This window comes from Miniopterus schreibersii (assembly GCF_964146895.1).
Source record: "Miniopterus schreibersii genome assembly, chromosome: 2".
In the NCBI taxonomy this organism is placed as follows: domain Eukaryota; kingdom Metazoa; phylum Chordata; class Mammalia; order Chiroptera; family Miniopteridae; genus Miniopterus; species Miniopterus schreibersii.
Window position 1 is genome coordinate 23,847,976 of NC_138102.1, and position 24,655 is coordinate 23,872,630.

Here is a 24,655-nt window from a genome sequence, read left to right on the forward strand (position 1 = left end):
ACTGCTCCAAATGCACAAAACTTAGCTAGTACTAAAGGAAACACTGGCTTTTCCTCAATACTGTGCAACATTTTATTGTAACAAAAATATTTAGATGCATCTCATTGCAATATATTAGCACTGAGAAGGAAAAATTGGATAAAGTGTACATTTAACAATATCTTACTATACATCCAATTAATCTGAGTAATTTTTGGGAAAAGAAAAAGATATAAAAAAGCATCCCTTTTATATAATTCCATGTTCTTTCCAGAGACTTTATAGACAACACAATCAAGATACAGCTATAAATTATTATAATTCTAACTTCAATATTAGAACCTGCAACATGTAAAAATTCCAGTCATATATTGCTAGGTATTTGCCAAATGATAATGACATGTTTGTCAGACAGTGGTTTTAAGTATGTGAGCTAATGTTCAAACGCTTTATACTGCCATGGGTCCCTTTTGTTTGATTTTACACAATAGCTCCTATTTTAGTAAACTCTTTTTTTCACCTGTTTAGTCTCTGTGTTATCACTTCTCTATACATAATAGAGATGTAGATAAGCAACAAAAAGATGACAAAGAAATCATCTAAAAAGCCTAGAATTCCAAACAAGGCTTCAGGTACAAAATCTAGAGGTGATATAAGATAGAAAAAAGCTCCCATTAAGCAAAGTATTATCCTGATACGGAACATCCAGAAAAGGCCCCCGACTGAAAACATTTCCCTGAATGCATGTCTCAGTAAAGTGGGTAGATCCATAATTCTTTCCATAATCTGGTAAGAGGAAGAAAAAATATTATGATTTAGCATCTAATGTGTCAGACTTAGAAGTAATATCATTTTCTTACAATGGGCAAACTCAGTTAACATGAACTATGGAGTTCTACATATTGGTTGAACATTATATTTTCTAGTTATCCATTTTATTTAAAAATAGTTCTTTGATAACTAGGTTCTTATAAAAATAGGTCTTATTGCAGATAACTGAAAAGCAACTAATATGTCAACAACTTTAAATTATAGGACATAATGGAAAACTCAAGTTATCTCTAATTTGAGTTAGTAAACTAAATGAAGAAACTACTGTATAGGATTAGAGTCCGAGGCTTTAGCTCAAGTGTTGGCTTTAGAGTCAGACAGATCTGGGTTTGAATTCAAAGCAATCACTTATTAGCCAGGTAACCTTGGGGAAAGTTGTTTAACCTACTAGCGATAAGTTAATGATTAACTGAGTATTTATGTATCATGAGGACTTTCAAGAACTAAAAGAGATACTGTATATAAATGACCTTTGTAAACTGCTAGACAGTATGTATTATACACTAAAGACCCATCAATGTTACTGGCTTTGACAATAAGAATAGCAACAAAACTGATCCCTTCTTAGGATGTTTATTCTCCTTAGCTTGAGTTTAAGTGAATTACTAATTGCTATAAAGATTTTCGGAATGCCAAGCCCTACCTTTCTGAAAATGATTAAGTTTCTGAATATGTACAGAAACACACATGGATCACTAGGTTTTTACATAAACAAGCATAATTTTCACAGCTGAAATTTAACAAATGACCTAAATTTTTTAAAGGATGTGGAGAAATTGGAACCCTCACACAGTTTGTGGGAATGTAGAGTACCTTAAGAGATAGTTTGGCAGTTTCTCAAAATGTTAAACAGACTTATTATAATATCCAGCAACTGCACAACAAGGAATAGACACAAGAGGAATGAAAACGTATCTGCACAAAAACTGGTATACAAGCTAATGGAAGATAATTCATAACAGCCAAAAGTGAAAACAATTCAAATGTCCATCAATTCATGGATAAACGAACTGTGATATGTCATTTGGCCATAAAAAGCAATGAAGTACTAACATAGGGAATATAGTCAATAATAATCTAATTAGATATGGTGGCAGATGGGTACTAGACTGATTGGGGTGATCACTTTGTAAGTTATATAAATGTATAATCACTATGCTGTACACCTGAAATTAATGTAATATTGTAAGTCAACTGTAATTGGAAAAAAAAACAACTAGCAAAAATCAATGAAGTACTGAGATATGTTACAACATGGATGAACCTTGAAAACATTATGCCAAGTGAAATAAGCCAGAGACAAAAGGCCATCTCTTGTATGATCCCATTCAAATAAAATGATAAGATACCCAGAATAGCAAATCTATAACGACAGAAAACACATTAGTGGTTGCCAAGGACTGAGGAGAGGGGAAGGGGTGGGGTGAATAGGAGGGGACTGCTAAAGTTTTTGGGAGAATGAAATATTCTAAAATTCTATCATGGTGGTAATTAGATTATATTTACTCTAAATATTCTATAAATCATTGAATTGTATACTTTAAAACAGGTGCACTTATGGCATGTAAATTACATCTAAATAAAGCTATTAAATAGAAAAGATAGTCCCAATATCTAGTATTTGTATGACCTTCAGCAAGTCAGTTTATTCTCTGACTGCAAACTTCTCAGTTGTTCTGTACAGTTATTAGTTGACTATATGACCTACGGTTTTGTGTATTAATGACCTACCATGACTCTTCAACTTAATTTCTTTTATTATCTTATTACTCAGGGGTTGGCAGATGCAACAGAAACTGACCAGAGGACGTAAGTCACTTCCTGTAGTCATTCCATGCCCACAGATCAGCTATTTTTAACAATCTGTATAACTATCATGAATCCAACTCTATGTCTATATTTTGTTTGTTTAACAAATGCCAAATAAATTGAGAGGGAGATGGAGAATAGAGCAAGTGATGAGAAATCAGTTTTAAAAACACCAGATAAAGAAAATTTGTAACTCCTTTTGGAAAACTGGTCACAAAAAACAAAAATGTTATTTTCAGAATCACTTCCTATGTTAATTTTCTATTCTCCATGGAAGAAACTAATATTTAAAGCAAAACAGCTATTCAGTTTTTACAAAATCTATGGTAAATTACTTTAAATATTCTAATGGAATACTTTTCTGTCCATTATAAGAGCTATTTTTCACTGCTTATATGGTATCATTTATATAAAATCTGTAATTAGACAAGAAATAAATGAGTTACTAAGAAACATTTGTATATTAATCATAATCTTACTCCAGCTTTGAATGAGGTAATATCAAAGTAAGAGCTAAATGTCTTTATTATATTGTAATTTCATCACATACCAATCTTTCTTACTCATTAAATATATATCTGACACAAAAAATAAGAACTGAGCAGTGGTATGCTTCATACTTAAAAATATGAATGAATATCTTAAAACGGTTATTTTAAGTCCAGTGGTAGGTAGTTCCTTAATTTGAAACACTGATCTTTCAAAGAATCATCCTGCAGGTGTCACTGGAGGATATGTAAAAACTAAAAAATGTTGGATCAAAAATAGTATAAGGGGCTTCCAAGTAGCCAAGGAGGGCACGAGTGATTGGATTAAGTTTTTCTTGTTGCCTAAACATCTAAAAGATTTACCCATTATCATCCACCACAGATGAAGCTGTATACCTTTAAATGTACATGACATTTCATAATAAACAACAGGAGCAAGGGAGCGCAAGAGCACACCGTTATTTATTACTAAAGCATTTTAATAGCTTACATTCTCTCTTTTTTTAATCCTCAGCAAGGATATGTTTTTACTGATTTTAGAAAGAGAGGGAGAGAGACAGAGAAACACTGATGTGAGAGAGAAACATTGATCGGTTGCTTCCCATACACGCCTGATGGGGGATTGAACCCACAACCTTTTGGTGTACAGGACAACGCTCTAACCCACTGAGCCACCTAGCCAGGGAAATAGCTTATATTCTTGGCTGGGAGTAGTAGTATCAATTCTTAATTTAAGGCAAATTCATTAATTTTCTCAATAAACATTAAGGGCCTACAGTATCCCAGACACTGAATTTCGCAATGAGAATATAGTACTGAGGAAATAAACACAGTCCTTGCTCTCATGACTCCTTTAGTCTGTGGAGAGAAAGACAATGAACAAGATTTGAGTGCCATTTGTGACAAATACCATGAAGGAAATGTACAGAGGGCAATAATAGAGAATACCTTAGTTGTCAGGGAAAGCCTCTGGAGGAAGGTCTATTTAAGAGCTATATAGGATGAGAAGTCACCCAAAAGAGAGGGACAAGCATTCCAAGCAGGAAATGGCACGTGAAGGCATTAGGCACATGTGAAGGCATTAATGTGGAGAGACTTGGAGCTATTCTGAGACCTGAAATGAGGCCAGTATAACTGAAGTACGGTGACGGAGGGGAGAGTGACACAAGAGGTGGGGGAGAGAGGGAGGGAGGGGGAGAGAGAAGGAGGGAAGAGGTCATGCAGGGCCTTAGAAGCCATAGTAAGGAGCTGGAACATTATTCCAAAAAATTGCAAATTTTCCAACACAAAAGCATCATGGCCTTACTTATGTTTTCAAAATATTATTCGGGCTGCTATGCAGAGAAAAAAGTCAAAGCAAAGAGGCCACAGCAATTGTCCTAAGCAAGATGATGATGACTTGGACTAATATGATGGCTGCAGACACAGGATATTTTTATGAGGTAAAATGACAGGGACTCCCCCAAAACGAGAAGAAATGGTATGACTTATTTACAGATCAGATGAGGGGAATGAGGGAGAGGAGGACCTCAGTAAGATTGAGAAAAGAGTTAACTGAGTTAGGGTGGGAATCAGTTTAATATTATACATGTTAAGTTTGAGAGGCCTATGGAACATCCAAGTGGAGAGAAAAGCTAAGCAGTTGGATATATAAAGTCCAGAGCTTGGGGGAGAGGTCTGTGTGTTCCATATATTAAATCTGTACTTAGTATATTCTGGTTTTTGAAACACATTCAGTCACACACATACTTCTAGAATTCAGTTAGATTTTGAGAACACTGGAATGAGACAATAAAATGTGACAGTTTTTAATCTATCAAATGCCTTTTTTTAGGGGCGGGGTCAACTATAGAATTAATGTTATTTTTTTATTTTTTAAATATATCTTTGATTTCAGAGAGAGGAAAGGAGAGGGAGAGAGAGAGATAGAAACATCAATGATCAGAGTCATTGATCGGCTGCCTCCTGCACGGCCCTGACTAGGGATGGAGCCCGCAACCCTGTCATGTGCCCTGATCGGAAATCGAACCCCGATCGCCTGGATCCTAGGTCAACACTCAACCGCTGAGCCACAGCCAACCAGGCAGAATTAATGTTACTTAAAAGTAGAATGCTTTTGAATAGCTAAGATGCTATACAGGGTTACTTAAGGGAACGTTTCAAACAGGGCCGAGGGCAAATAACTTAGAGTAAAAACACACCTGTAAAACTCTCCAGAAGCTCTCAGTTGTAATTTTCTCATAAAAGAAATCCTATTTTAGAATCACATAGGAGTTGATAATTTTACATTTCCCTCCAATTTTTCCTATTGTTTTGCTGCTATCTCTTTCATAAAAGACTTTCACAATGCCTTTTTTTTAAGATAGAAAAACTACAGTCCTTGGGAAAGCTGTAACTCTGTGAATGACAACAATGATGAAAGTAAAAACTTTACCCAACACACGTAAACAATGATGTTTTTCATAGTCAAAGAATATTTGTTGGTAAATCTCACTTTACAAAAGAGAAGTATCATTATACTTTAACTTTGTTCCTTCTAACTTTGTACCTGCTATAACGTTACTTACAGATCTGGGCTGCCCTGAGAATCTCCGGTTATAATCATTAATATCTTGAAGCAATGGTACAACATCCTGAGACTGGTCATTTTCACCAAATACTGGTAGCAGTAAAGTTACCTGTGTATTACAGGAAAAAACTGTTACACCTTTCTGCATTTTGTGTTACTCAGTAAAACAAGAGAAGCTTCTGAATTTGTATTTTACTCATTTGCTTGAATAAAGGCAACACAGGGGAGGAAAGTAAGATTATTGCCTACAATAAAATCCAATGCAAAATGTAATTTGAACATCTATAAAATAAAATGGGCACCTTATCCTAACACTCTAATATTTTCCAGTTCACACCAGAGAGAAAGTCGGTAGTTCTTTGTAGCTGAAGATATAAGAATGATGAGACAACATCCAGGGGCAAAGTGGTATTAAAATATGTATCTATCACTTTGAGAGGGAAAAACGGGATCTCTTCTTTGGTTAAAGTCATGATTCCCTGTCCTCACTTGTGTTTGAAGTATCTTTGAGTATTACCAACCATGATACAGAGAATAACTTAGGGCAAGGACTGGCTCTCAAGCACCCAGCCCTACTGTAATAAAAAAGGTAGCTCTTGATATTGTTATGTAACAACACATTTAACCCATCTTCCTCCATGGCAGAAGTAGGATACATAAGTGTCCCAGGACCATATCTGGCAGTCTGAAGATGATAGACCTTGAAAAACCCCAACAGAAATGGCCGCTGTCCAATGAGATAAGATGGGAAGGAGTACTGACAGATGTAGGTTTGAATCATCTAGCTGTTGTTGGTCCCCCCGGCCCCGCTCAGAGAGAGGAAGGGGGGAGGACGAGAGGAACATCGACCAGTTGCCTCTTGTATGTGCCCCAACCGGGGACTAAACCTGCAACCCAGGTATGTGCCCTGACTGGGAATCGAACCTGCAACCTTTCTGTGTATGGGAATATGCTCCAACCAACTGAGCCACACCAGCCAGGGCCAGCTGTTGTTTTTGTCCTTCCTCAGTTCAGCTGTAAAACCAGGGCTTCCCACTTCTCGGACACTCTCCAACAGCTAAACAAAGGAGTGACTAACAGCAGTCGGTAGAAGGAAGAGCAGGTACCATTACCTCTTCACAAATTTGTTAATAAAAACGCATTCCTTAAGTATTAACTGAGCACCTACTGTGGGCAAGGCACTGTGCTAAGTGCTTGATAAAAAAAAAAAAAAAAAGCCCGGCAGGGCGTGGCTCAGCGGTTGAGCGTAGACCTAGGATCCAGGCGATCGGGGTTCGATTCCAGGTCAGGGCACATGCCTGAGTTGTGGGCTGCAGCCGATCAATGACTCTCTCATCATTGATGTTTCTATCTCTCTCTCTCCCTCTCTTTTCCTCTCTGTGAAATCAATAAAAATATATTAAAAATTAAAAAAAAAAAGACAACAACATGGCCTTACCCGTTGGTGATCATAATCCCCCAGACAGAAGGGGAGGCCTGTTCAATAGCCTCTTCTAAGGCACTGAGGTGGGTGTTATAATGATGTTTGAAAGTAAGGACTTCTTCTCCCTGGGGTGTCCAGAAGCTTGAAACTTAAGCTAGCCCTTGAAACGCAGGTAGGACCACTGGTGTGTTAGTGTATGTATTCATGGAGGGAAGTGGTAAGCGTGCTCTAGTCAGGGGCATCAGCCTAAGCATTATTATTTCCAGTGAAACAGGAGGTGAAGCAGGTGTCTGCCACCTGCCTTGCCTCCAGGATGAATTACTATACAGTTAGAAAAAACAAAAGCTATTATATTAAAACACAACTTTGTCTCCACCTTTCTAGCCTCTAGCCAATTTATGGGTGGTCCAAAGGATACCACCTGATAATTTATATATAATCTATGAAAAGCCACCAGTGGTGGAACTAATTATTTAATGCAAGACCTAGGGCCTGGTCTCAGTGTGGCTGGCAGATAGCTAAAGATTATGAGAGGTAGTAATGGCAAGTAAGTTTCAGTGTTGACTGCTCTGTGTCACATATAAAGTCATCCAGAGAGGCGGTACAAAAAACCCCACAAAAACAGATTTTCCCTTGGACCATGATAGTCAAATGTGGAAGGGACAGAATTTAGGAACGTTGAAGGAAGAAGGAAAGAGAAAACCCTGAACCTCCGCCTACGCCAAAAAAGAAGGCAGTGATGGGGGGAATTAGATAGCTAGAACAAAGAAAAGGCTGAAGGTATACAGGGTGGGAAAAAGGTTTACAGCTGTGAGCACGTGAAACACAGAGTTTATTCTTGCATTATTATTATTTATTTATTATTGTATTATTTTCCATACGAACACCTATAAACCTACTTTTGCCCACCCCGTACATCCGTGTGTGCATGTGTATTTAACATACTTATCACATGGTTTTACTTATATAAAGTCCAAATTTAGGCAAAACTAAATAATCTCAGAGGTGTATGCTAAGGTAATAAAACTATGTAAAGAAAATCAAGGAAATGCTTATCATAAAAGTGAAATAGAAGTTACCTATAGGAGAGGAAGGAGGGGCGAAGATTTGGGAGGGGTCTTGGGGAGGCATCTGGGCTACTGGCCAATTTCTGTTTCTTCACCTGAGTGATGATTCCTTAAGTGTTGTTTTGTGATAATTCAATGAGCTGTACTTCTTTGTTTTGTATGTCTGTAATATTTTACAAAGAATTTTTGAAAAACTGTCACCCTCCTATCATTTTATTTTTTGGTCTCTGTGGGTTTATGCCTTTACACAATATCCCGTACTGTTGTTCTAGTAGGGTTGCAAGATGGAGCAAAAGTAAATATATGCATCTAATTTGACATCTTTACTTGGAAACTATCATTTTTAGGACTTTATTTTGCATACTGGAAGACATCCTAAGGAGATGCTGTCTTTTTACATGTTCATAACTCATTATCAGAAAGGTGTATATTTTTATTTTAAGTGGAAAATAACTATAAAGGAAATTATGAAAAACTATACAAAACTGAGAGAATGTCCTATTTTGCTATATTTACTAATTAAAAAATTAAGAACTTCAGTTCCTCAAATTTTTCAGTATATTGCTTTTTCCAGTTTGTCAAAGAAACAGAAAATGTGGCAATCCCATGTGTGCTGACGTTTCAGCCTCCAATGCATGTTGATGGTAACTTACTGCCTGCCTCCTAAGGTAGCTTCTAGACTAACTGGAATGGTCAGATTTGTTCTGGACAATTCAATGTGATTATGTTTCCAAATAATTTTAAAAATTATTCATTATTTAAAGCTATCTGGACCCTTACTGGAGAAGGACATAAGTTAAAAAGGAAAACCAATTTTTTTCAAAAGAAATATGGGGGATGTTTGCTTAAGCCTGATTAGCTAGTTGAGTTATTCTGTTGCTCGTATGATGACAAAGACTTTCTAGGCTTTGGGAAGGGATTAATTTACCATTTGTTTTTCTTACAACTGAAGGATTTCAAAGGGAATTCCCTTTTTTCGAGGTGTCTGAAAGACATTAAAAAATAATGGAGTAACATCATAGATGCTTTGGATAAAGGAAATTCTGCTAAAAATATCAAAATAATTCAGAAGTCAGATACAGAAACTACAAAGATTTACAAAATGAACACGCATTAATAATGCTCTCAATACAAACATTACCGTTTGTCTACAGATTGGACAACTGATTGCTCCAAGCCATGAACCGTATCTCCAGTATGCAATAATGCAAGTACCTAATGGAAAAAGAAAATTAATACTGATATTTTAAATATCTGACATATTTTAACAGTATCACCTTATTTTAAAATACTTTTTTGCCCGGCCTGGCTCAGCGGTTGAGCATTGACCTAGGATCCAGGCGATCGGGGTTCAATTCCCGGTCAGGGCACATGCCCGGGTTGCGGGCTTGATCCCCAGTCAGGGGCGTGCTGGAGGCAGCCGATCAATGACTCTCTCTCATCATTGGCATTTCTCTCTCTCTCTCTCTCTCCCTCTCCTTTCCTCTCTCTGAAATCAATAAAGATATATTTTTTAAAAAAATATTTAAAATACTTTTTTTACTTCATCTAACATCTCTTCAGGCAAATTCAAGTCTATTAATTCTCAGCTATTAAAAAACATTTGGCCTAATGGTGTGGCTCAGTGGTTGAGCCACACCCATGAACCAGGAGATAAAGATTCAATTCTGGCTCATGCCTGTGTTGCAGGCTCAATCCCCAGTAGGGGGCATACAGGAGGCAACTGATCGATGATTCTTTCTCATCATTGATATTTCTATCTATCTCTCCCTCTCCGTTCCTCTCTCTGAAATCAATAAAAAATCAATAAAAAATGAAGCATTTGTATTTAAACTACCAATTAAGATACAGATATTTTTACACAAAAGCAAGCATGCATTGTTTCAATGCTTTGAGGCTTATTAGAAAATATTGCATTTCCTATGTAAAATGAATAAAACAGTAATTAAACATCACTGAATAATTGACACCAACAAATCACGGCCTAATTTTCTTTTTGAAATCTCATATGTATGTTATAAAAAGACAACTTCTACATTTTTATGAGTTTAGAAAGCCAAATTACTTAAGTATCAATAAGAGTTAATTAAGGAACCAAATTATACAAAGATTACATGCTCTCTGCCCTGATAAAGTTTATAATACAATTCAGTAATTGAATCAACTTTTGTATTGGATGGGTTTGATTTTTTTTGCTTGAAGGTGTTTGTGAGCAGCTGTTTTGCTAAACACAGCCTAAAAGAAGATTTCAGAAAGCAGTAGGTGAGCTAAATGTAGAAGCACTAAATTGCAGCCCAGTAACAAATGAAGAAGAAATATTTTAAAATACTTTCTGATGTTTAAGGGTTCGATTCCTTTTCCTCTTTGCAGGACACATTTTTCAGACCATCTAGGTCCCATTGTGAATCTGAACTAAGTGTTTCATGTCTCTCTCCTACCTCCAGGATCTTTTCTTGCCTTGGCAACCTAGCTTAGCCCTCCTGTGTTCCCTTTCCTGTTTCTTTCAGATGTCCAGAATTCAGAAGAATTAGACCAAGGTGACATCATTAAATCAACCAGAGGGTAGTTCAATTTTGAGCTGTGTAATATTAATTTTAAGTACAAAAGGAGTACAGAGAGGGAGAACTCTCTGGGATGTGTTAGAGAGGAACCTGCAAAGGAGAAAGAATTTGAACTTTGTAGGATAGCAAAAATTTAGACAGGCAGAAATTGGAGGGAGGACCTCCAGGTTTTATGAATAGTAAGAGCAAACACCAGAAGCAGAAATAGACGGTATTTGAGGAGACTGGTGAGCAAACCAATGGGCTAAGCCAAGGCTGTCCAAATTGGACATTACAGTGACTATGGGGAAAAACTGGTTCAACAATTTAAAGATTAATTTAAAAACTAAACCACCTTTATCTGATATTTCCCCCCTACTCTCAGAGTGTTGTGTTAGATAATATTAAGTACTCTGAGTAATTTCATATAGAAACTATATGAAAGCAAAACTTATTTTAAATATGTTAGTATTGTTACTATTTGTAATGATGCCTTAGATTTATCTACTACCTTCTAATCCAAAAGTTCAATGTGTTTTGGCATATATGAACTTATTTTATTTTTTATTGATTTTAGAGAGAGAGGGGAAGGAAGATGGAGGGAGAGAAAAACATTGATGTGAGAAACATTGATCAGCCGCCTCCCGCACGTACCAACCAGGGACTGAACCCAAAATTCGGACACATGCCCTGACTGGGAATTGAGCCCTTAACACTTTGGTGCAAGTAACGATGCTCCAACCAACTGAACCACACCTGTCAGGGCTGAACTCATTTAATCCCACATCTTTTTTCCACAAATTGGGGTATAAGTGTTCTTGTTTTGCAAACCATGTAAGGGCCATTTGCCTGTACTGAGAAACCATGGTCCAGTAAATTAAACACTTCAGTTCATATACATCTGCTATGACATGCTTGATGTGTTTCCTGTTTCTCAACTTTCCTCTTTAAAAAGAGAGATACACCTAAATAGGATGGTGGGAGAGATAACTCAATGACTTTAATCTGGGTCATGATCTCTCTAAATTTGCTTATTTGTACAATGGGAATAAGACCTTATAAGACTGCTGGAGAACTGAATAAAATAATGAGGGCTACAACTGCATTATTCCTAACTCACTGTAAAGGAACAGAACTAGTTCCATATATAGAACTAAGCTAAAGTGCTCTTGATGATATCAGTATAGTTCAACTACTATTCAAAGAAACACATTTCTGTTTATTGAGAAGTAGAATAACTAGTTTTTTTAACCTTTGAACCTACAGACAGTAAATAAAAGTGTCTAACAAGTAGAGCAGGATATCAGAAGCAATCTACCCTATTACCTCAGACCCAAAGGTAAAACCAAGAACACAATACAGCCATCTTTCAACTGACTGGGTTATCCACTCAGTGAATTACTTAAGCCTGGGTTGGCAAATAGAGTTCACCTTGCCTGCCAAACCTCAGTGATTCCTGACACTTGCCTGGAGTATTGTGTTAGAGGATGGTTGAGTCCATATCCAGACTCAGAAAAAGTGTCCAGTTGGTTAGGAATTTCTACCAGAGGGCTGAGAGTGGGGGGAAGTATCTGCTTTCTCTGATGGCCATTTAATTCTTCCTATCTGATCTTTCATTATTTTGCTCCTCATTAGCATTCCAACAAACAATTATAATTTGTTAGCTGCTTAGGCAAAAACCTTAGGAAAGAGGTTGGAATTACTGGATGAGGCAATAATGGGGTTGGTAAGTCCTTACTAAATGAGTACAAGGTACAGAAAATCTTGCAATGCGTGGTATAGATTTCAAATATGTATGTCATCCCCAACATACATAAACAGTAACACTATATACCTAAGAATTCTATATAATGAATCTTAGACAAAAGTAACTTACAGGGTCATTGTATGCTACATTTTAAATTAGTCCTTATATGGGAATTGTGTGCATTTTGGAAGCAATTAGAATCGTATCTTGAATACAGCTGTTCAAACAGAAAGAACTACTACAATGAAAAATTGGATAAATCTTAAGTAGAGAGTAGTTGTATAAGCCATCAATCAAAGAGCAGAACTGAGCATAGGGCTTGAAGTGAGATCTATGTTTAAAACTGCCTCTGTTCCTTAGCAGCTGGATTACCTTTTGTAAAATTTCTTAACATCTCTCAGCCATGGTTTTGTGGAGTTAGATGAGATGAAGAATGTTAAGTGTCATGTAATAACTGACTCTCCCAAATCTCATATGACCATAAGAAGCAATGATTATATGGTATCTCATTATTTTCTGTGAAGTCTTTCTGGAGGTAGAAAGCACCCCTTACTTATTACTAAATAAGTGTGAAATCAACATTCCCTTTTAGTACCACTGCATGCTCTAGACTTCTCATACTCCATCAGCAACCCTCTTGAGGTCACAAAGAGAGGCTAAGAGCATCTGTACTGAGTCAGGGTAGGGAAAGTTAGTAGAACTAAGGGAAGGTCTTGGGCAGGGTCCTTGAGAGAGCCTTCCTGCCTTTGGGAAGGATGAATAATAAATGAAACTACTAAAAAGTGATGAACAATGAGTCAGTCAATCCGTCATGGTATTGATATACCTGAATTACTATTCAAAGAAACACATTTCTGTTTATTGAGAAGTTGAATAACTAGTTTTTTAAAATCTTTGAATCCACAGACGCTAAATAAAAGTGGCTGCGTCAGGGCACATGCCCAGGTTGCGGGCTCTATCCCTAGTCAGGGGCATGCAGGAGGCAGCCAATCAATGACGACTCACTCATTATTGAGGTTTCTCTCTCTCTGTCCCCTTCTCCCTTCCTCTCTGAAATCAATAAAGACATATTAAAAAAAAAAAAAAAAGGCTGACAAGTATAGCAGAATATCTGGAGCAATCTACCCTACTCATGAAATACAACTGTGACAAAGAGAAAGTTAGGAATCCAGCCTGTGTACACATACAGGTCTTGGTCCAAACAGTCACTATTACCAAGTACAGCACTTGTTTGCTTACCACAAAAGAGATGTCCACAGTTCGTTTCCACAGGGAAGGCGGCTTGATGTAAACAGATTGGACAGTACATGTCAGTGTAAAACTGCTGTCGAACAGCAGCAGGTGCATCCTGATGAGAAAATGTGTACACATTTATACTTGACATAGGCTTTTCAAAGTTATCTTTATGTTAAACTATACTTAAGAATATAGTTAATACTGTGTAATCGTCATAAATTTTAGATTTGCAATAGTTTAAGGTCTTAAGTTTGATAAAGTTATGAAGCTATATTGCTGTTTTATTTATAAACTGCAGAGTCTCTACCTTCTTTCCTGAACACAATTTAAAGATTAAAAACCTAGGAGTTTCTGTTTTACTCCATTCGAATGAGTGAGTTATTCTGAGTAACACAAGGCTGAGCTAATGCATAACTGAAGAATAAAAAATGCCAAACTGTTTCTGAAGTATTACCTTTTTTTCATTTTTAATATCTTTTTCATTCATACATTCCTGACAAGTATTTAGCTAATTAATTTAGCCAAGGTCACACCCTGATGTTAGTCTTTTAGGTCATTTTAAATGGTGCAAAAAAAGAAAAATATACTGCCCTTAATGTTCCCCACTCTACCCTTTCTCTTATTTGGAAATTAATTGATGAAAAACCAATTACCAGTGCTATCCAACAGAACTTTATGCAATAATGGAAATTTTCTTTGTCTGTGCTGGCCAATATGATAGCTACTTGCTACAAGTAGCCACTGAGTGCTAGAAATGTGGCCAATGTGACTAAAGCACTAAATTTTTAATTTTAGTTAATTTCAGTTAATTTAATATTAAATAGCCATGTCTGTCTAGTGCCTACCATACAGGACAGCACAGTATAGGTTAAGTCACTAGCTTTATTCTAACCAGAGCTATACACCATGTGTGAGGAAGGTATGAGGTACATGAATGGGACAGTGGTACAAAAAAACTGGAAGAGCCCGGCTGGGCAGGGCTCAGTGGTTGAACATCAATCTAGGATCCAGAAGATCACAGTTCAATTCTCCGTCAGGGCACATGCCTGGGTTGCGGGCTCGATCCCCAGTCGGGGGCATGCAAGAGGCAGCTGATCAATGGCTCTCTCATCATTGATGTTTCTATCTCTCTTTCTCCCTCTCCCTTCCTCTCTCTGAATCAATAAAGATATATTTAAAAAAAAAAGATTAAAAAACAAACAAACTGGAAGATTCCCCTCAATCTGGGATTCCTGTATATCTAGATCTACTCATGTAATCCTAGTGTGAATTTAAGCAAATCTTAGTGATCTAATATGTTAAATGAGAATAACAGTTGCCTTACTTATTATGTTTGAAGATTAAATAAGTATAGTATGTGAAATCATTTTGTGAATTATTAAACACTATTCCAGCATGAATTATTGATAACAATAGCTCAGGAACAGAGTACTAATAGCATACTTAAACTATTTTTGCATCAATGAATTTACGTTCTACAAAGAAGGCATTCTTGTCTGTTTAGTTCACAGTTGAATTCCCAATTCCTTGAACACTGTCTGTCATATGGTAGATTTTCAATAAATGTTTGGTGAATGGATAAATGATAAAATCCTCTTTGGAATTAAAGTTTGGTGGGTAGGAAATAAATTTTTATATTTTGTTTTTTGATGTTAGCTATCTCAGCATGAAAGTTTGCAATATCCTACTTAATTCAGCCTTCATAAAATATATTTCTGGTTCTTAAGAGAATCCATCTTGTTAAAAGCAAAGAGGAGGCAAGTGAGAAAAGTTTTCTTTTTTGCCTAGTTTTCTTAACTTTGATATTTGAAGAAAAAGAAAAGAAAAAGAAGCCACCAGTTATAGTCATTTCTTTGTAGGTCTTTGGGAAATGTATGTTAGAAAGAATAGCTTTTCCACAAATTTCATTAAAGCCAATTAGACAGTGATTATTTTCCTCACAAGCAAATATCAAAACTGCTGTCTTTTAAAGCAATTAAAAAAAAAGTCATTTGCCTAATCTGAAAATATATAATTGATCGAATAATTTAAGGTAATTTAAAGCACGAAGAAACCCATGTTTCCAAAAAGTAATTTATTAATATTTCATCACAATTTCATACACAAAGCGAGTAATAACATCTGCTTCTTGCATAAATGCACATTTACATGAACAGTACCTGTTCTGTTTGAAGTTGTTCCCGAAGCACCCTTACTAGTTCTTGGTTTTCTGGGTGAATGTTTTGATGTGCATTTCTGTTGAATAAAATACAATAAACTTTGAATATAAAATACTGTCAGATTAATCAGTTTTCTTTATGGGTATGATTTCTGACCTAGAACTACTGAACTAAATAACTGTAAGTGATGGTGGACAACTGTACTCCACTTTCAGGACTGAACACTCCAGGCTATTCTGAGATTACTGATCATTGGCCCATATCAGGCTTACCTGGCAAATGATGAAATCCAGAGACCTAGTTCCTTGGATTTAATGTAATCCCAGACTTGCAAATAACAAAAGAACAATTAACATATTCAATTCTTTTGTACAATTCCTTCAAAATAAGCAGCTATATAAATCTGTATGTTATGTATTTGAACACTTTACCATATCTCACTAGGTCCTTCTAACTTTTTACCTATGAGGACAGAGAAAAACAAAAACTAAAATTATATAATGTAGAAATGCTAAAAGCTAACATACCACTAATATCTTAACATCAACAACAAACTGGAGAATCAAAGGGAAGAAGATAGTGACTGATAAATAGGATAGGATAAGACATGTGAGTATTGAAAATTAGGAGTGTACTTAGGTTAGCAGGGTAGGGGTGAAGGTTTACATCTGAACCATGGCTTAATTTCATTTGACTGTAGAAGTTTTTTCTAAACCAAAACCTCTTTAACAGCAATATTTTAAGTCCATACAATCCCAGTGTTACTCTATAGAGGAGCCTTTACTATCTGGATAAACCAATATCCAACAGCAATAAAAATTCTAAATTAATATTCTAATGGCATAGAGAAATTTAAAGAAATCCATCCTATGATTATTCCATTTTTAGTAAAAAACTCAAATTTTAGAAAAGAAAGCTGACAAAATATAACCATCAGTTTAGAGGACATAAAAACAATTTAAAGTCAAATATCTAATCAGAAGTTCAATATAAATGTAATGGAACTAAAGTAAACCCTCGATTATGCAGACCTTGATTTAACCAACTTCGGATTTAACAGACAAAATTTCTGGTCCATATGTCGTATGTGAAAATTAACACCTTGTCAATTTTAAAATGCTTTTAACCAAGATTTGCTTATAATTAAACTTTAACAGGTTATCTTTTTTGTTATTAATTCACTGTTATTTTAAACAAATTTTAGCGAACAGGCCATATACTGGAAAAAAAACTGTAGTAATTTTGCTGACATAAATAAAAATTACATATCTACAACTATAGTCTACATATTTAAATTCAAGAGTCACTGCTCATAAACAATGTTCGGCAAATGATTAGCACGTGATCATACCGAATGGCACATGGAAATTGGTTCTGTTGTTGGGTGGGGTGACTTTCTGCAGCAGTGCTGGCCAATGTTCCCACATGCACTGAGCCACGCCCCAGCTGTGTGCTTTTGTTTACTCGAGGTGACAGGTGAATGCATGAATTTACTAGGCCTATTCAATATAAATTTAAAACTACGGTAATACATATAGAAAACTTTTCTGTGAAATTAAACTTTTCATACATACTTAATTTTAATTACACAAATGTGTCCACATGAGTAAACACAGGTAAATTAACTAATTTGTCAATTTTTTAACATATGCATTCAGAAAATCTACTTTATTATATAATGGACTTTTGGCTTTAATGGACACCCCCTTGCCCGAATTACTCCATTATGTCGAGGTCTTACTATATATATATATATATGTATATATGTTTATCTTCATATGTTAACACTTAAATTTCTAGCTTATTACATAAACTATGTATTAGTAGATAGCAGCAATTTTCAACCTTTTTCATCTGATGGCACACATAAACTAATTACTAAAATTCTGCGGCACACCAAAAATATATTGTATTTTTTGCCAATCTGATAAAAAGGTATAACTTTGATTCATTCACACTGGATGGCTATCGTTGTGCTGACTGTTGTCATTTTTTTTATTTGACAACCTAAGGGAAAAAAGGTCAATGCCCCTGACTAAAGAGTCAGGTATTGAATGTTTTAAAAATTCTTGTGGCACGCTGGTTGAAAATCAACTGGTATATAGACATCTGAGACCTTTAAGTATTATTTCTGATTCTATAACAATAATTTTAATTCTAATCTAAAGTCCCTCTGTATTAGACAAGGGTTTGTTTTTTTTGTCTTAGTTTTACATTTAAACACTGAAAATATTTTGTATCCATCACTTACAAGTTGATGGATTCAATTATGAAAATTACATTTTCAAACTGTGATACTCCTACAGAAAATATTAATATTTTACTCAAAATATGGATAATAAACTTAAATTTATATAAGGCAGCTGATGTCAGGAGAAATGGGCCTACGGGAAAATAAAATACCTTAGTAAAGAGATACAATCACTGAGATCTATTACTTTCTTTTCATATTAAGTATTAAGCATTACTAGAAGCAGTCAGAAAGTCAGTGGCCCTTGGAAATATAAATTATTTCAGTTCTTTTGCTTTTTAGTCTCACCTGAAAAGTGCATATACCAGGGTACCAATCAAAGCGAAACTGACCACAACTGCCACAAGTACTTGGTCACTTACTCCTTCTATGACTGAATCATCATCCAGTTTCAAACTATGAACTTCACCCAGATATGTGGCCATTCCAGGTCTAAAAGGTAAAGAAACAAGATGAAAGTTACAAGTGACACAGTGAAATATACTAATAAAAATATAACCGACTTCTAATATATTTAATTTTTTTGGTAGTATCCACTTAAAGTAGGTTGCATTAAGTACAACTCCAGTGTGGATTGCCCTATTAATGAGTTCTTTAAAATTTGCCAGACATTATTTTGAAAGGTATAGAATTCTATTTTCTTTAAGGAAAATAATTACGATAATGTATCATCCATTTACATTTTTTAAAACAAAATATTTTTAAATACCCTTTTTCTCTTCAAGCTTAGCTCCTTTAATTTTAAGGAAAAAAAGAGACATCCTCATGCCCAATTGCTCTTTTCTTATTCTTGAATACCAAATAAATTCTCCAAGCAGATCAGGCCCCTCTTCTCCCTCATAACACTAAATGCACATCAGAGAATTTATCATGTATGGATAAGGAAAGGAAATACTGTCTTTTCTGTACATATTCCTGTATTACCTAGCACAGTGCCCTGTACACACTAAGATCTGATAATATGTTTAAATAAGGGTGACTTACCTTACTTACAGTGTTAGTAATTTGAAAAGTAAAAGACAATGAGGCTATAGGACATTTATATCTATACTAATACTACTTGAATTAATGAAAATTATGGTGCTTGAAAAACTATTAGTCTCACCTGGGACTAAGCTCAGCTTATGGTTCAGAATTCTTTGAACTGCCTGGAATATGGAATCGCTCTCAGGCTGCATTTCCTTATGAAGAGAAAAGGGAGGGAGGATATGAAACTCTCCTTCCCATAGACTAAACTACAGAGAAATGTAATACCCAATTTCTACAGGTATGAGGGGAGATAGCCCAACCACATCAGAGTCCAAATATCACAGGTAATTCATATGTTTTTCAGATGGCAAAACAGTAAAGTTCAAAGACTTATAAGACACCTAACTGGAAATAAAGGAGATAAATATTCAATCAAATATATATGACTATTCATAATTAAAATTCTGTATTTATGTAACTTACTGCACTGAAAAGAGTTTTATTCAATATCACTAATCAGGAGAGCTTCTGTTAGGAAGAATCTTTGAGTGTGAAAGTCTAAGACCTTTGAAAGAGTCTGAACTGGCTGCTTGTAAGAAAATTACCGCTCATTGAAGAAACTTAAGCAAACAAACAGATCGAAGGCGGCTTCCTCAGCTTTCCACCTAATAATGGCCTGATACCTGAGGAACTTTCTAATGACAGGTTTCAGATGCCCATGATGAAGGCTCACACCAGGAAACTCAGAGAAAAGAGCCTTCACTTCAGTATTTTTACCCAAAAGAACAAATGAATTGCCAACTGAAACTGAAGAAAGAGCCTCATATGATCTAGGGGTGGGCCATGTAGTCAATTAGATTTTTATTTTATCAAATTTCCTCTTTTTAAATTAGAGATGCTATGGTTGTGTCAAAGGCCTAAGGGTAGTGATAACTGCTTGCACCTGCTCAAAGATAACCAAAATGTTATGCCCTGTGTTGAGATTCCTAGCCTCTAATTACTGAATTGAATTATTTCACAGAGTTGTGAGGATTTTCTCCTATGCTATACATTTAGGGAGTCTACTACTTCATACTTTTTAAAAAATGGGTTACATTTGTTTCTATGACCTTCCAGGTATAATCGGTGGCAATGTGACTGAATTCTACGGTACTAACTTTATATACACACATACACACACACACACACATATATATACACACACACACATATGTATGTATGTATATGTGTATGTATATATATATATATATATATATATATATATACACTCACTATACTGTATATATACATGACCTCTATGTATATATTCCTTAAGATATTGCTTCATGAATGCTTCCAAGAGTTCAGAGATCCAGGGTACGTTAAGTATTTCACAGCCATATAATGTTGTTTGCTATAATTTTATAGCATAAGTTCCCAATGTTGTTAAAATGTAGTTATTTTTTATTTCCACAAATTCCAATATCACCAAAGAAGGTGCTTGGGCTGAGAAAGGGTAGGATAATAGACTGCTGATAAATTTCTGAGAGGAACAGAGAGGTCAGTTGCATTCTCCTGTCATGTGGAAATTCTAGCTAAACGAAGGGGCTCTCACATGGAGAACTACTAATGATGACTGACCTACTTGTTGGGGGCTTCAATAGTTCAACTTCCACCAGTAGTTTAGCTTATAATTAGAGTATAAAAAAGGAAATGTAGGAACTAGTGGCTAAAAAACGAGGTATTATAACACCACCTCATTTTGGAAAGAGGCCAATCTAAGATTACAGGGGATAAACAATAAAATTTATTGTCACCTCCTCTACTGGAGATGACAATAAACCTCAATCTTGCAAATGAATTCCAAAGTCGATCTGAACTTCAATTGTCCAACTTTTACTTTTCACAGTCAGTTTTTATCTAGAACAGAACAGTGCTATTGATTGTGTCCAGTATCACAGGCTCTCAACTGAAGCCAAGGCATTGCCTGGAGTTTAGCTCTAATTCTGCTACTACAACTATGACCCCATTTAATCTTGTAGGACCTCTCATTTACTGCAAAATGTAAAAGCTGGACTTGAGGATTCCTTAAGTTCCTTCCACAGCTACATTTCTCTGATCCACAGTTTTTTGGAATAGAAAAATAAAATCAGGAAAGATAAATACCGAAGGTCAAAGTGGCTACAAGTGGGGAGCAGGATTGGAAAAGCCAGATCTTAATCTTTCCCAGGATATAGTTTTATAGTTTGAATCTTTTCAAGTACATATTACTTTAACAATCAAAATAAAAGCCAGTGCCTGTTTCCTCCCTTGAGAGATCAAAATTAGGCTTCAGTGCTCAGATTTAAAATGATTGTCTCAGTCTCACTCTTACCTACCACCTGTTTCTTGATGGTGTCTTACTTATAAAGATCTCAGTAAGAGCACTGGGAGGCACGCACTGACTACATCTTACTCCCCTGAGCAGTGCACAGGGAATAGCACACGTTATAGGGGCCACTAAAAGCAGCTTACTTCAAACCCAGAAAGAAGGTGATCAAATTTATAGAACATGATATCTAATCTACTTAATAGGATCCTGTCAAATATGAAAATGTGTTACTAGTACTGTTTTTAACCATTTGAGATTTACAGAAACAAAACACTATATCTTGGAAACTGTTGATAATTGACAGAATAACTACAGAAGCAGAACTGGTTTCTAACTTTGGCTTTGCTATTGCTTAGCTGGCTAAGTCTTAGCAAGGAATACTTTAATATAGCAAAGAAGCATAAGCTTTACAGTCAGACAACTATGCACTTAAGTAAAATCTGGGTCTAGGATTCCTTATATGTAAAATACACAATATTAATTTGAACCATATCGAAACTGCCATTTTTTGGCCAAAAAAAAAAAGCTTTGTTTTATGAAGTTTAGGGAATAATGAAGAAAAAGCATTTAGCATATTGCTTGGCACATCACACAGGCTCTTAGTAAATGGAAGCTATAATTTCTTTCTTTTTCTTTTTCTTTCTTCAATCCTCTGAGGACATGTTCACCGATTTTTACAGAGAGGGGGAGGGAAGAGAGAGAGAAACATCGATTGGTTGCCTCCCCCATGAGCCACCAGGGTAGGGGTCAAACCTGCAACCTAAGTATGGGCCCAACCAGAATCAAATCCACGACCCCTCAGTGTATGGGATGATGCTCCCACTCACTGAACCACACCAGCCAGGGCAAAGCTATAATATTTTGATTACTGTTATTAACAACTGTCAAGGAATCAGGAATTCACAAGGAATCAGTGAAATTTCCCACTTCAGGAAATACACACACACACACACACACACACACACACAAGAAAATAAGGGAAATGTAGGAAATTCCATTAACTTCAAAGGATACACTCATTGTCTTTGTACCCAAGCTCATGTAGGAATGTGATGGCCACATGGCTCCTACAGACAATTGCTTATGTCCAAGAAGCTTTTAAAATAATTTCCTGCATGGAGGGTAATTGGACCTACACAACGAAATCTCAAGAACACTGTACTGTAAAGCACAAATGCATGGGGATGAGCAGCCTGGCATGAACAAGGAGGTTTAAGTCAACTGTGTCAAAGCCTTGAAAACTCGAGCAGCTGGAGTTCACTACACCACAGTCCTCCCAGAAAAGGCTAGCATCTTCTCCTCCACATCCAGCTACGAGTTACAGGGGAGTGAGGCTCACCTACTGACTTTGCATGCCTAACAAGGGTAATGGTCTGGTCACTTAAAGTGCAGGGGATTCTACAGAAACAACCTACCATGGAATGCAGGAACTCTGGTTTGACAAAGATCCACAAGGCACCAAAAGAAACAAAGACAGATGAGATACATATTTATCATTTCTCTACCCTGAGTGTAGGAAAGAACATTTAAAAGAAAGACCACTGAGAAGACTTCAAGTAAGATTTTTTACATTCACAAAATGAAAACCCATCATCCTAACTCTTAACTGGTTCTCTGTAAGGTGTTGTTAAAATCTTGGTTGGTGTGGCTCAGTTGGTTGGAGCACTGTCCGGTATGCCAGAAGGTGGCTGGTTCGATTCTTGGTCAAGGCACATAACCAGGTTTTGGGTTTTGCAGGTTCGATTCCTGTGGGAGGCAATCCATTGATGTCTCCCTTCCACTCTCTCTCTCTCTAAAAAAAAAAAAAAAAAGTCAGTACCATCTTGATTGTTCTGGATGCTCAATGACGGAACCTACTTTTAATGAGGAAAAAAGGGACTCCAGGAACTGCAAACCAAAGTAACGATGTGTCCTGGGAAGTTAACTTTGCTGCACCTCAAATAAAAATTTAGCATTATCTGGTAAAATTATGCATTCCCTATGATTCAACAATTCTCCTAGGATTCTAAGGCATGTATTCTAAAATAACCTCTTATACATTTGCACTAGTATGTAGGTTTAAGAATGCTTATCCCATTGTCCATGGTATCCCCAAACTGGAACAAGATGCTCATCAACAGTAGAATGGACACAGTTATATTCATACAATGGAATACAATAGACAGCAATAAAAATTATCTATAGATATATACAAATTCACCATTAACTCAAAGACACAAAACAATACGACCCCAGTCATAAAAGTTCAAAAACAGGCAAGTAAAACCATATTGTTTAGGCATGCATACCTAGGTGCCAAAGCTATAGGGAAAAGCAAAACAGTCAGTCTAGGTAAGGAATTACGCTCAGAAGGGAATAGAAGGTGTGGGTGGAACTTCTGAGGAACCAGCAATGTTCTGTTTTTATCTGGGTGCTTTATTGAAAATTATTCTTTAAACATGTACGCTGTATGCAATTCTCTGCATGTCATATCGCATAAAAACTTATCGGTAATCCTGCAGAGATTCACACCTCTAAAAAGGCGAGTGCTCGCGGACGATCCATCCGGCCATTAAGGACGAAGGCCAGCGTTTAGCAGGACACTGGGGGAAACAGGCCCTAGGAACTGCCGGGTCCTCGCGGATCGGCGAACTGGGGCGGGCACCCTCTCCCTACTTTATGTAACTAAAGTTTTCAGGGGGGTCGCGGATCCACGAGACCCAAGAAGTGTGCCGGGCTCTCCTCGCCGCGGGCCAAGCCCACCTAGAACCACCTAGACGCCCGCCACTTCGGCCCTTCCACCGTCTCCGGAGGATTCCGGACGGGACCGGGAGACTCTGGGGCTTGGCTCCGGCTTCCCGAGGGAAGGCGGAGCCCCGGGGTCCGAAGCAGCGACTCCCCAGCCCCGAAGAGCCCCGGAAGAGCCTCGGTGACCCCGCGACAGTGCCGCCCACGCCGAGCACCACTCGCAGCTCGGGGGGCCAGGACCCCTGGTGGGCGTGGCCGGCCGCGGACCGGGAGGGGTGGGAAGGGGGCGCGTACCTCTCCACCGCAGAGGATACCTCGCCAAGTCCCGGTGACTGAGGGTAGAGAGTATTTCCGGGGACTGCCCCCGCCTCCCCTCCCAGGCGACCACTAGCTGTCTCCTTCCCACTTTGGACTGCGGGCACAGGCGCACGCGCATTGCCGCGCTTCCGTGAAGACGCGCGCGGAGGACCCGCCGTCGCCGCCAGGGCCCGGCGCGCGCGCGCCGAGACA

At 37.0% G+C, this 24,655-nt stretch overlaps 1 protein-coding gene across 6 annotated transcripts; it reads right to left on the reverse strand.

Annotated features, from left to right (window-relative positions):
• Positions 1 to 24,635, reverse strand: RNF170 (ring finger protein 170). Of its 6 annotated transcripts, none has more exons than XM_081127031.1 (8): positions 24,440 to 24,582; positions 19,205 to 19,280; positions 18,388 to 18,531; positions 15,849 to 15,924; positions 13,693 to 13,801; positions 9,308 to 9,381; positions 5,675 to 5,785; positions 1 to 765 (listed from the first exon to the last, which is right to left on the reverse strand). In XM_081127031.1, exons 3-8 carry the CDS (start codon positions 18,522 to 18,524, stop codon positions 496 to 498), a joined length of 777 nt encoding a protein of 258 aa, XP_080983157.1. In that variant the 5' UTR covers positions 18,525 to 18,531; positions 19,205 to 19,280; positions 24,440 to 24,582; the 3' UTR covers positions 1 to 495. The 6 variants fall into 6 exon arrangements, with proteins under 6 accessions (XP_080983157.1, XP_080983161.1, XP_080983162.1 ...); XM_081127035.1 differs by having other exon boundaries at positions 18,462 to 18,531; positions 24,440 to 24,523; XM_081127036.1 differs by lacking the exon at positions 19,205 to 19,280 and having other exon boundaries at positions 24,440 to 24,635.
• Between the last annotated feature and the right edge of the window lie 20 nt (positions 24,636 to 24,655).